This window comes from Odontesthes bonariensis, chromosome 8 (assembly GCF_027942865.1).
Source record: "Odontesthes bonariensis isolate fOdoBon6 chromosome 8, fOdoBon6.hap1, whole genome shotgun sequence".
Classification (NCBI taxonomy): Eukaryota; Metazoa; Chordata; class Actinopteri; order Atheriniformes; family Atherinopsidae; genus Odontesthes; species Odontesthes bonariensis.
This window is the reverse complement of record NC_134513.1, coordinates 2,670,364-2,684,282: the sequence shown is the minus strand read 5'-3', so window position 1 is coordinate 2,684,282 and position 13,919 is coordinate 2,670,364. Positions and strand designations below refer to the sequence as shown.

At 40.0% G+C, this 13,919-nt stretch overlaps 1 protein-coding gene across 5 annotated transcripts in view; it reads right to left on the bottom strand.

Moving 5' to 3' along the window:
* Positions 1 to 13,919, bottom strand: part of celsr1a (cadherin EGF LAG seven-pass G-type receptor 1a) — a 149,348-nt gene that overhangs the window by 13,627 nt on the left and 121,802 nt on the right. For all 5 annotated transcript variants that reach the window (XM_075471306.1, XM_075471305.1, XM_075471308.1 and 2 more), the window contains 3 exons: positions 10,914 to 11,081; positions 10,723 to 10,846; positions 9,522 to 9,722 (listed from right to left, as the gene is read on the bottom strand). In XM_075471306.1, coding sequence (XP_075327421.1) covers positions 9,522 to 9,722; positions 10,723 to 10,846; positions 10,914 to 11,081 — 493 coding nt within the window. The remainder of the gene's footprint in view (positions 1 to 9,521; positions 9,723 to 10,722; positions 10,847 to 10,913; positions 11,082 to 13,919) is intronic.

Below are 13,919 nucleotides of genomic sequence, written 5' to 3'. Positions count from 1 at the left end.
TATATAAATATTTTAAATTTTTTAGTGTGTGCGATATATTGATTGCATGTAGGGGTGCGCTCCCCAACTCTGTTGTTTGTGTTATTACTTCCACCTGGAATGGTTTGGGAACCAGAAGGGCAGCATGGACTACATCACTGAATCCCTGGCAAACTGAGTTATTGTATGTGTTGTGATGTATGCGATGGAGATGTAACTTTCTGAATAAAAAAGAGAATTTAAAAAAAAAAAGAAAGGGTTGAATCAATCCATTAACGCCTCAAAACACGGAAATTGAACACTTCTGGATGGCGTTTCAGCTCCTTCACATCAGCTACTGTATGTCTGCGGCTGCACAACAACAATCCCAGCTCGTGTTAAAGGAGCTTCGCCCTGCCACAGGAATGCAGGCTGTCAGGGAATGTCCCAGCGCTCGTGATAAAGCGCATCTGAGTGATTGTGTGTGTGATCAGAGGGAGACGGAGACAGCTCTGACAGCGGTATAAATCATCCTGCAGACGGCCTGGGGCGCACACCGGCAGCATTCCACAGGTCTGACACGCACACGCCTCAACTCTGCGTGCAGAAAGCAAATCGCCCACCTTCTCCCCTGCTGAGGCTCACGGTTTGAACAGAACCAAGAACAGAGGCAGCGAACGCATGCTCGGTCAGGCCCGCCTCATCCCTGCCGGCTCGCTGTGAGTCAGAGTTTTACAGGAAGAGGCGCCTGGAACCTGGAACCTGGAACCTGGAACCTGGAACGATCCGATCCCGATCTGATCCGGACTTTAATGATTTGGCACTGCAAACAGCTGGAGGTGTGAACTCTCCATAAATAAACTAAAACCGCAGAAGCAGAAGCAGCAGCAGCAGCGAAAGCCCCGTAAACCTGAGTTTTACACTGGAAAAAATGCCCCTCTAAAAATAAAGTAAAAAAACAACGAATAAAAGACGTTTTTGCTTGAAATAAGCAAAAAAATCTGCCAATGGAACTAGTGAAAATCAATATTTCTTGAAATAAAATGTGATATTTGGGACTTTTGAGATAAAAGTGATCTTGAAATTAGCTTAAAAACCTCTTCAAATGTAAAAAAAATGCTTGTTTCATGTGAAATCGGTATAAAAACAATTTGTTTTCAAGACATTTTCATTTAACAAGATATTCCAGATGTATTGTATTAAAACAAGTCCCTATATCTGGCTGAAATGGTACTTGTTAGGCAGTTGTGTCTTATATTAATGAGATATTTGACTAGAAATGAGACAAATATACCAGGTAATTTTGATTTTTTTCCCAGTGTAGCTCTGATTAGCTTCCAAAACGTACATCTGGATGACAGCTGGAGGCTGTGCAGAAACATCTGGTTCAGCCAGACCAGACACGGCCGTTCGTTTTAAACGTCTCACTTTCCTGAACTGAACCTTCACGGTTAGCTAAAGATAAGCTCACACGGAGGTAACCGACTCGGGTTAACAGCCCAATCTGTCCTCCAGTCTCTCAGCGTGTCGGCTTTCCAGGCCTCAGCATCAGAAGATTAATCATGTTTGCATCCAGCAGACGTGCGAGAGGTTGATGAAGCTGAAAGTAAGAGCTTGTTTTGGGAAAGCTTTGCCAGGGCCTGCCCCCCCGAGGCCTGCCTCTGCAGACAGGTACCAGTCAGAGCACGAGTGTGTCCACACATCTGTGGCAGCAGGCTTTAAAAGGAAGCCCGTCACCCTGCTGATCCCTCAGAGTGCACGAGCGTGCACGTCTGAGACCGGCTCGATGCATTTCCTGCTGCACCTGACGCCGCGATAATAAAGTTACATCCAGCGGCGGGCTGAGAATTAACTCACAAACCTGCACATTCCCAAAAATTACAGTCATTAGTGGAACATCAAAAACACAAAATCAAATAAAGGAAGAGTCCCCGGGAGGCCCGGCCCATTAAGCCTCGTAAAGCCGCTATTAACCCAGCGTTAGAGGCCAAATGAATATGTTGGGCTGTCTGGCAGGTTCTCACAGTGGGCCCCTTTATCCTGCTGCACCGGGCCGGCACACTGGGAAAAATCAAAGCCTTACCAAGTATATTTGTCTCATTTCTAGTCAAAATATCTCATTACACTTAATATAAGACACAACTGCCTAACAAGCACCATTTCAGCCAGATATAGGGACTTGTTTTAATACAATACATCTGGAATATCTTGTTAAATGAAAAAGTCTTGAAAACAAATTGTTTTTGAGTCACATATCATATGAAACAAGCTTTTTTTTCATTTGAAGAGGTTTTTAAGCTAATTTCAAGATCACTTTTAACTCAAAAGTCCTAAATATCACATCTTATTTCAAGAAATCTTGACGAGCCGATTTTCACTAGTTCCATTGGCAGATTTTTTTGCTTATTTCAAGCAAAAACGTCTTTTATTTGTTGTTTTTCTTACTTATTTTTGGAGGGGCATTTTTTCCAGTGCAAGGCTGCGTTTAATTTGAAATATCTCATCTGAAAACAACTCTTCACCGATTCCACTGGGATCAAAGTCGGTTATTCGGGTTAAAGGAAACAGCAGGTTGTTGGAAAAAGGTGCACGAGTGTATTAGAGTGTATTAGAGTGTATTACAGAGGTTACAGGAGTGTATTAGAGTGTATTAAAGTGTATTGCAGAGGTTACAGGAGTGTATTAGAGTGTATTACAGAGGTTACAGGAGTGTATTAGAGTGTATTAAAGTGTATTGCAGAGGTTACAGGAGTGTATTAGAGTGTATTACAGAGGTTACAGGAGTGTATTAAAGTGTATTAGAGTGTATTACAGCGGTTACAGGAGTGTATTAGAGTGTATTAAAGTGTATTGCAGAGGTTACAGGAGTGTATTAGAGTGTATTACAGAGGTTACAGGAGTGGATTAGAGAGTGTATTACAGAGGTTACAGGAGTGTATTAGAGTGTATTACAGAGGTTACAGGAGTGTATTAGAGTGTATTAGAGTGTATTACAGAGGTTACAGGAGTGTATTAGAGTGTATTAGAGTGTATTACAGAGGTTACAGGAGTGGATTAGAGTGTATTACAGAGGTTACAGGAGTGTATTAGAGTGTGTATTACAGAGGTTACAGGAGTGGATTAGAGAGTGTATTACAGAGGTTACAGGAGTGTATTAGAGTGTATTAGAGTGTATTACAGAGGTTACAGGAGTGGATTAGAGTGTATTACAGAGGTTACAGGAGTGGATTAGAGTGTATTAAAGTGTATTACAGAGGTTACAGAAGTGTATTAGAGTGTATTAGAGTGTATTACAGAGGTTACAGGAGTGTATTAGAGTGTATTACAGAGGTTACAGGAGTGTATTAAAGTGTATTACAGAGGTTACAGAAGTGTATTAGAGTGTATTACAGCGGTTACAGGAGTGGATTAGAGTGTATTAAAGTGTATTAAAGTGTATTACAGAGGTTACAGAAGTGTATTAGAGTGTATTAGAGTGTATTACAGAGGTTACAGGAGTGTATTAGAGTGTATTACAGCGGTTACAGGAGTGGATTAGAGTGTATTAAAGTGTATTAAAGTGTATTACAGAGGTTACAGGAGTGTATTAGAGTGTATTAGAGTGTATTACAGAGGTTACAGGAGTGTATTAGAGTGTATTACAGAGGTTACAGGAGTGTATTAGAGTGTATTAACGTGTCTTACAGAGGTTACAGGAGTGTATTAGAGTGTATTAGAGTGTATTACAGAGGTTACAGGAGTGTATTAGAGTGTATTACAGCGGTTACAGGAGTGGATTAGAGTGTATTAAAGTGTATTAAAGTGTATTACAGAGGTTACAGGAGTGTATTAGAGTGTATTAGAGTGTATTACAGAGGTTACAGGAGTGTATTAGAGTGTATTAACGTGTCTTACAGAGGTTACAGGAGTGTATTAGAGTGTATTACAGAGGTTACAGGAGTGTATTAGAGTGTATTAACGTGTCTTACAGAGGTTACAGGAGTGTATTAGAGTGTATTAAAGTGTATTGCAGAGGTTACAGGAGTCTATTAGAGTGTATTACAGAGGTTACAGGAGTGTATTAGAGTGTATTAAAGTGTATTGCAGAGGTTACAGGAGTGTATTAGAGTGTATTACAGAGGTTACAGGAGTGTATTAAAGTGTATTAGAGTGTATTACAGCGGTTACAGGAGTGTATTAGAGTGTATTAAAGTGTATTGCAGAGGTTACAGGAGTGTATTAGAGTGTATTACAGAGGTTACAGGAGTGGATTAGAGAGTGTATTACAGAGGTTACAGGAGTGTATTAGAGTGTATTAGAGTGTATTACAGAGGTTACAGGAGTGGATTAGAGTGTATTACAGAGGTTACAGGAGTGGATTAGAGTGTATTAAAGTGTATTACAGAGGTTACAGAAGTGTATTAGAGTGTATTAGAGTGTATTACAGAGGTTACAGGAGTGTATTAGAGTGTATTACAGAGGTTACAGGAGTGTATTAAAGTGTATTACAGAGGTTACAGAAGTGTATTAGAGTGTATTACAGCGGTTACAGGAGTGGATTAGAGTGTATTAAAGTGTATTAAAGTGTATTACAGAGGTTACAGAAGTGTATTAGAGTGTATTAGAGTGTATTACAGAGGTTACAGGAGTGTATTAGAGTGTATTACAGCGGTTACAGGAGTGGATTAGAGTGTATTAAAGTGTATTAAAGTGTATTACAGAGGTTACAGGAGTGTATTAGAGTGTATTAGAGTGTATTACAGAGGTTACAGGAGTGTATTAGAGTGTATTACAGAGGTTACAGGAGTGTATTAGAGTGTATTACAGCGGTTACAGGAGTGGATTAGAGTGTATTAAAGTGTATTAGAGTGTATTACAGAGGTTACAGGAGTGTATTAGAGTGTATTACAGCGGTTACAGGAGTGGATTAGAGTGTATTAAAGTGTATTAAAGTGTATTACAGAGGTTACAGAAGTGTATTAGAGTGTATTAGAGTGTATTACAGAGGTTACAGGAGTGTATTAGAGTGTATTACAGCGGTTACAGGAGTGGATTAGAGTGTATTAAAGTGTATTAAAGTGTATTACAGAGGTTACAGGAGTGTATTAGAGTGTATTACAGAGGTTACAGGAGTGTATTAGAGTGTATTAAAGTGTATTACAGAGGTTACAGGAGTGTATTAAAGTGTATTACAGAGGTTACAGGAGTGTATTAGAGTGTATTAGAGTGTATTACAGAGGTTACAGGAGTGTATTAGAGTGTATTACAGAGGTTACAGGAGTGTATTAGAGTGTATTAAAGTGTATTAGAGTGTATTACAGAGGTTACAGGAGTGTATTAGAGAGTGTATTAAAGTGTATTAGAGTGTATTACAGAGGTTACAGGAGTGTATTAGAGTGTATTAAAGTGTATTAGAGTGTATTACAGAGGTTACAGGAGTGTATTAGAGAGTGTATTACAGAGGTTACAGGAGTGTATTAGAGTGTATTAGAGTGTATTAAAGTGTATTGCAGAGGTTACAGGAGTGTATTAGAGTGTATTACAGAGGTTACAGGAGTGTATTAGAGTGTATTACAGAGGTTACAGGAGTGTATTAGAGTGTATTACAGAGGTTACAGGAGTGTATTAAAGTGTATTAGAGTGTATTACAGAGGTTACAGGAGTGGATTAGAGTGTATTAAAGTGTATTGCAGAGGTTACAGGAGTGTATTAGAGTGTATTAGAGTGTATTACAGAGGTTACAGGAGTGGATTAGAGTGTATTAAAGTGTATTGCAGAGGTTACAGGAGTGTATTAGAGTGTATTAGAGTGTATTAGAGTGTATTACAGAGGTTACAGGAGTGGATTAGAGTGTATTAAAGTGTATTGCAGAGGTTACAGGAGTGTATTAGAGTGTATTAGAGTGTATTACAGAGGTTACAGGAGTGGATTAGAGTGTATTACAGAGGTTACAGGAGTGTATTAGAGTGTATTAAAGTGTATTAGAGTGTATTACAGCGGTTACAGGAGTGGATTAGAGTGTATTAAAGTGTATTAAAGTGTATTACAGAGGTTACAGAAGTGTATTAAAGTGTATTAAAGTGTATTAGAGTGTATTACAGCGGTTACAGGAGTGGATTAGAGTGTATTAGAGTGTATTAGAGTGTATTACAGCGGTTACAGAAGTGTATTAAAGTGTATTAGAGTGTATTACAGAGGTTACAGGAGTGTATTAGAGTGTATTACAGAGGTTACAGGAGTGTATTAGAGTGTATTACAGAGGTTACAGGAGTGTATTAGAGTGTTTTAAAGTGTATTAGAGTGTATTACAGCGGTTACAGGAGTGGATTAGAGTGTATTAAAGTGTATTAAAGTGTATTACAGAGGTTACAGGAGTGTATTAGAGTGTATTAAAGTGTATTAGAGTGTATTACAGAGGTTACAGGAGTGGATTAGAGTGTATTAGAGTGTATTACAGAGGTTACAGGAGTGGATTAGAGTGTATTAGAGTGTATTACAGAGGTTACAGGAGTGGATTAGAGTGTATTAAAGTGTATTGCAGAGGTTACAGGAGTGTATTAAAGTGTATTAAAGTGTATTACAGAGGTTACAGGATCCGAATGTCAGAGGAACATGTGAGCGTTGTCGTATAGCTGAGCCCATATGTTCTGCTCCTGTAATAAACTACGATATTTCAAACGTTATCTGAAGCTTTTAACAGAGATATCCAACCCAATGCTGAAACTGCTGTATTTGGAGTCCCAGGGGAGGGAATGCTATGCTTTTTCAACTCTCCTACTGGAGTGGAAATCAGCACATCCACCCAAAGCCTGCTCCTGGTTGACCTGATTCTATTACTTAAGTTAAAAAAGATAAAATATTGCATTAGAGGATCGACCCAAACATTCCATGAAACTTGGGCCCCACTTTAATCTTATTTTGAGAAGCTTGAAGCCCTCCCAGATGACTGAAAAGTAAACGGGAATGAAGACTCAGAGACCCCAGAAGAACTGTGGCGTGACAATTAAAGAAAGCAAACAGCCTACTGGTACTGTTCTGAATATCCACTTTTTCTTTATTTTCTTTTTTATTATTTTTTATTTTGTATCATCGTCTTTTTGAAATTTTTTAAATTTTTATTTTGAATTATTATTGTCTTTTTAAATTTTTTTAATTTTTAGTTTGAATCTTTATTGTCTTTTTTTTTATAAATTTTTTAAAAATTATTTTCATTTTGTATCATTATTGTCTTTTTTTATTTTTATTTTTTTTATTATTTTAATCTTGTATATTTTCATGTCTAACTTTTTTCTAGTGTAACATTTGGGGTGTACTTTTCACTCACTATGTTTATTTTTATTATTCAGCTTATTTTTTTGTATAGGCAGCATGGTGGGGTGGGGGGGGAAATAAGAAAAAAATATGTATGTTGAATAACTTTGATCAATGCTCATTCTCTCAAATAAATTAAAAGTAAATAAATAAATGAATAAACGCGCTTCCCTGCGTCATTTCACTGACTTCTTTGCCTTCATGTCTCCGTATGTGTGGATTCGTTGGGTTGTGACGTTAATTTGGTGAAAACGTCCAACATAAATCAGAGATATCGACCCGTTTGCAGCGCACTGGAGTCGAGCCGAAACAAACAGCTTGAGGCGGGCGAATTCCACACGTTTCCCGTTTAAAATGAGCTCAAAGCGACACAGCTGCAGCGTCACGGCAGGTGTGAGGTCTGCAGGCCAATCTATGAACTGATGGTTCTGTCAAAAAACCTTCAGAAGATAAAAATAATGTCCTCCTCTGCTCCCCTGTTGTGGGGGGGGGGTCCCACAGGGCTCACATCCCGGCCCCCGTCTCTTCTCTCTTTCTATTCACTCCCGCTTGGTTTCATGCTTAAAAAACGCGGCGTTTGATTCGACTGTTTTACAGGCGAGGGTCAGATTTCTGTGGCTCTTAAAAGGAACTCTGGCGGACGGTTACTGAAACAACGTAAAAGCCTGGATGGGTGTCGACTTTCTGAATTTTAAAGCAGAAAAGACAGAAGTGATCGACTGCCCCCCCCAACGTAGATCTGGGTTCTGTGGCCCAGAAAATCAGCTCAACCATCGCAAATCTTGGGGTTAAAGTGATGCTGAGCAGATCAGGGCAGTTTTTTTTCCACTTTGAGATGCCTTTCTCACTCAGTGGGGTCACATGGCACTGAAAGGATCGGATTATTGGCTAAATCACAATCAGACTGAGTTATTAAGTGCATGTAGACACCTTAATCTGACTAAGAACTGGATCGGATGGGATTCAGACCCCGAGATAACTGGGCTGAAAGTCACTCTAAACCTGCTTGTAGACGCTGAAGCACGTGGTGAATCAGACTTTGCGTTCTGCGCATGCTCCAGATGTTTTCCCGGGGTCGTGACCCGGAAGTCAAAGGAGACGATATTCCTGTTGTTGTCGCCGTCAGAAAGAAACAAACAACGCGATGGAGAATGCTCCGTTGGGCATCGAGTTTGTGCAACAAGCAGCTCATCACAGAGCAAATGTAGAGGGACGTAGCTTCATCTGGCTCTGCGTTCTCCATCTTTCTCCAACGCCTGAGTTTGTTGTTGTTGTTGGTGGTGAAGAGGTCAACAGGAAGTGGCTCTATTAGCAACAGCTGGAATGGGTACAGCGCCACCTATCATACCGGGGTATGACACGCTTTGTGCCTCTGATCCCATTCATTCACCGCCACATATCCAAGGAGAATTACCCTTACTCAGCTCAGTCTGATTGTAATTTAGCCAATAATCTGATCCTTTCAGGGCCATGTGACCCCACTGAGTGAATTTGATCCATTGTAAAAAGCTGGGATAGATTTCTGTTTGTGTTCCATCGCCCTTATGACTCTTAATTATTTGAATTTGAGTCCATCTTTGCTGGACGCAGGATTTAAGCTGCTCAACAGCGTGTGCTTTTTGTCGTCCGATTCTCCTCCTTAAATTAAATCTATGAAGCCAGACCGATGGAAGCGTAACAAAGCCAGATCTGACTTCGTCCTGCTTCATTTGTTAATTCAAACAGTGTAGTTAAAGCTAGCCAAGTAGTACCCGAACTGTGACCCCTGGCACCCATGGCAACATCAAAAACACCTTCTTTTGCCCAATGTAGCACTCTACAACAATGCTAACACTAATGCTAATGCCTATGACAATGCTAGCATGTTAGCGATAAGCTAGTATGTTTCCAGACCGATGGAAGCGTAACAAAGCAAGATCTGACATCGTCCTGCTAGAATAACCACAGAGCTCCAGGGAAAAGACATCAGCTTTATGGCAGCTTATTATCAACGCTATCTTCTCTCAGTGAAACTATCTTTCACGCTATGTAGAGGGGGGGGGGGTGTCCCCATTTTGGCCTGACTCCACTGGCTGCAGATACATTTTAAAATACTTTTAAATCCCTAAATGTTCTGCTGCACCTTCAGACTATTTCTATTCAGCTCGAATGTCGTCAGCAGCTTTTACTTGTGTTTTATGGTTAATTTATGTTTTTAAATGACTTTCTTTGCTTCATATCGGTTGTTTTTCATCGTGCTTTGTTAATAAAGTTGGATTGTATCGCTCACTGACCATGTTGTCGGTCTGATTGATGCCGAGCAGGAAGACGAGCTCGGAGAAGAAGAGCGTGGCCACCAGGTTCCTGTGGATGGAGTGCAGGTTGGAGCGCAGCCGGTGCAGGACGCACAGCAGGATGAAGGTGAGGAGGAGGAGGAACAGCGACGCCGACACCGTGGTGTAGGTCACGATCTTCAGGGGCAGGACGTCGCCGTGCTGCGGAGGGACGAGCACAGTTAGCGAGGCAGGAAGCTTTAAAGGGATAGTTCGCCTCTTCTGACATGAAGCTGTGTAACATCCCATATCAGCAACATCATTTCTGAACATCTTCTTACCCCCTGCTGCGTCCTGTGAGCAGAGTTCCAGCCTCGTTTTGGTGTTGATGAAGGTAGTCCGGCTAGTTGGCTGGGGTTTAAAAAATAAAGCGTTTTGCTTCTCAGAACAATATGCGTTCAACAGAGTAATACATACATTGAGTTTGGATCTTGAGAAACTGACCTATATTGTTATAAAGCGGGCTTCTGAATTTTATGATATTTGGAGGATATTTCTGGAATTGTTGAGGGAGGGAAAATGAGATAATGAAAATTATTTAATTTGTTGTTGGGAGTGCAAGCTGTAACCTACATTTTGAATACTTTTTTAAATTTATTATTATTATTTTTATTTATATATTTGTTTATTTAGATTATTTCATATTCACTGCACAGTAATTTACTGACTAATTACTGCGGTTTATTGTATCTTTTTTAATCATTTAATTATTATTTTCTTTACTGCCATATGTTTTTGATGTTTAAATTGTTGGATGTTGTTATATTAACATGAAAAACCTATAAATATATGTTTAAAAAAAAAAAGCGATAGCTGCTCGGTCTGCACAGCAGGCAGTGATACGAAGGGAGAGAAAATAGGGCCAAGAGATTGTGAGTTCTGACTTTTTCCTGGAGAACCATTTTGTGATGCAAATGTATTACTCTGTTGAACGCATATTGTTCTGAGAAGCAAAACGCTTTATTTTTTAAACCCCAGCCAACTAGCCGGACTACCTTCATCAACACCAAAACGAGGCTGGAACTCTGCTCACAGGACGCAGCAGGGGGTAAGAAGATGTTCAGAAATGATGCTGCTGATATGGGATGTTACACAGCTTCATGTCAGAAGAGGCGAACTGTCCCTTTAAGGGAGTTTTAAAGGAAAGGCTGTGAGCGTATACCTCCCGCTTGGAGACGTCCATCAGCACGGCGAAGCTGGTCATGTGGTTGCACTGGCAGCTGATGTGGCTGCTGTTCCTGTTGAGCACCTCGCAGCCTTTGGAGGACCAGCCGCCGCCGCCGCTCCTAAACACCAGAACATCGGTCAGTCACAGTTTGATTATCATTCTGAAGGAGGCTGCTGAACACTCACGGGATGGAGTGGTCCCAGAACACGCAGACGGGCTTCGTGCGCTCCTCCGTCTCCAGCAAGGTGTACGCCAAAGTGAGCGGCGGGTCCAGGGTGGCAGGAAGGGGCGGGCCTTCGCTGTGGATGGTGGCGCTCACGATGGCGGTGTTGATAACTGGACGGTTGGGGAGCCTGAACACAGACAAACCGTCTTTTTATGGTTTCACATCTGGATTTAAACACAAGGGCTGTGTTCGAAACCGCATACTTCTCCTACTTCTCCTACTAACTTTAACTTTTTTTAAGTTTCCGGATGCATACTAGATTCTCCTAAATGTTGGGTATGCATCATGAGGTTACTACTCATACTCAAACTACCCAAGATGCAACGTAACGTGACGTCGCCGATCGTCATTTCCTGTCAAAACGGCAGTTTCAAGCTAGCTACAACGAGGGTAGGTTCACTTCCTGTTTTCAAAACAAAAGCACCAACTGTATGGTAATGGCTTTCCCTATGATAAAAGGCAACGGGTATTTTATTTTGTGAAAATAACCGGAAGTGCGTTAGCTCACTGCGGCTAGCTTTAGTAGCACCGAATTCGTGGGAACAAAATGGTAAACAGCCGGTATTTTGTCAGGTTTTCAACACGTTGGGGATCTAAACGACTACTTTCTCACCTGAAAATGTTTCAAATGTTGCTAAAGTTTACAGAGTTTAGAGCTTAAGAGAAATCAGCTTCAGGCCGGCTGATTTCGGCTCGGGCAGGGGCGAAATGCATTGTGGGTAAACGCTCTGCATACTGTCTGATCGATGAGTATGCAGTATGTAGTATGTAGTATGCTGTATGCAGTATGTAGTATGTAGTATGTAGTATGCAGTATGTAGTATGTAGTATGCAGTATGTAGTATGCAGTATGTAGTATGTAGTATGCAGTATGCAGTATGTAGTATGCAGTATGTAGTATGCAGTATGCAGTATGCAAGTATGCAGTATGCAGTATGCAGTTTGCAGTATGTAGTATGCAGTATGCAGTATGTAGTATGCAGTATGCAGTATGCAAGTATGCAGTATGTAGTATGCAGTATGCAAGTATGTAGTATGCAGTATGTAGTATGCAGTATGTAGTATGTAGTATGTAGTATGCAGTATGTAGTATGCAGTATGCAGTATGTAGTATGCAGTATGTAGTATGCAGTATGCAGTATGTAGTATGTAGTATGCAGTATGCAAGTATGCAGTATGTAGTATGCAGTATGCAGTATGTAGTATGCAGTATGCAGTATGCAGTATGCAAGTATGCAGTATGCAGTATGTAGTATGCAGTATGTAGTATGTAGTATGCAGTATGTAGTATGTAGTATGCTGTATGCAGTATGTAGTATGTAGTATGTAGTATGCAGTATGTAGTATGTAGTATGCAGTATGTAGTATGCAGTATGTAGTATGTAGTATGCAGTATGTAGTATGTAGTATGCAGTATGCAGTATGTAGTATGCAGTATGCAGTATGTAGTATGCAGTATGTAGTTTGCAGTATGTAGTATGCAGTATGCAGTATGTAGTATGTAGTATGCAGTATGCAGTATGTAGTATGCAGTATGTAGTATGCAGTATGTAGTATGCAGTATGCAGTATGTAGTATGCAGTATGCAGTATGCAGTATGCAAGTATGCAGTATGTAGTATGCAGTATGTAGGATGTAGTATGCAGTATGCAAGTATGCAGTATGTAGTATGTAGTATGTAGTATGCAGTATGCAGTATGTAGTATGCAGTATGTAGTATGCAGTATGCAGTATGTAGTATGTAGTATGCAAGTATGCAGTATGCAGTATGTAGTATGCAGTATGCAAGTATGCAGTATGCAGTATGTAGTATGTAGTATGCAGTATGTAGGATGTAGTATGTAGTATGCAGTATGTAGTATGTAGTATGCAGTATGCAGTATGCAGTATGTAGTATGCAGTATGCAAGTATTCAGTATGTAGTATGCAGTATGCAGTATGTAGTATGCAGTATGCAGTATGTAGTATGTAGTATGCAGTATGTAGTATGCAGTATGTAGTATGCAGTATGCAGTATGTAGTATGCAGTATGCAGTATGTAGTATGCAGTATGTAGTATGCAGTATGCAGTATGTAGTATGCAGTATGCAAGTATTCAGTATGTAGTATGCAGTATGCAGTATGTAGTATGTAGTATGCAGTATGTAGTATGCAGTATGCAGTATGTAGTATGCAAGTATTCAGTATGTAGTATGCAGTATGCAGTATGTAGTATGTAGTATGCAGTATGTAGTATGCAGTATGCAGTATGTAGTATGTAGTATGCAGTATGTAGTATGTAGTATGCAGTATGTAGTATGCAGTATACAGTATGTAGTATGCAGTATGCAGTATGTAGTATGCAGTATGCAGTATGCAGTATGTAGTATGCAGTATGCAGTATGTAGTATGCAGTATGTAGTATGCAGTATGTAGTATGTAGTATGCAGTATGCAGTATGTAGTATGTAGTATGCAGTATGTAGTATGCAGTATGCAGTATGTAGTATGCAGTATTCAGTATGTAGTATGCAGTATGTAGTATGCAGTATGCGGTATGCAGTATGCAGAATGTAGTATGCAGTATGTAATATGCAGTATGCAGTATGCAGTATGTAGTATGCAGTATGCAAGTATTCAGTATGTAGTATGCAGTATGCAGTATGTAGTATGCAGTATGTAGTATGCAGTATGTAGTATGCAGTATGTAGTATGTAGTATGCAGTATGCAGTATGTAGTATGCAGTATGTAGTATGCAGTATGTAGTATGTAATATGCAGTATGCAGTATGCAGTATGTAGTATGCAGTATGCAGTATGTAGTATGCAGTATGCAAGTATTCAGTATGTAGTATGCAGTATGCAGTATGTAGTATGCAGTATGTAGTATGCAGTATGTAGGATGCAGTATGTAGTATTCAGTATGTAGTATGCAGTATGTAGTATGCAGTATGTAGTATGCAGTATGTAGTATGTAGTATGCAGTA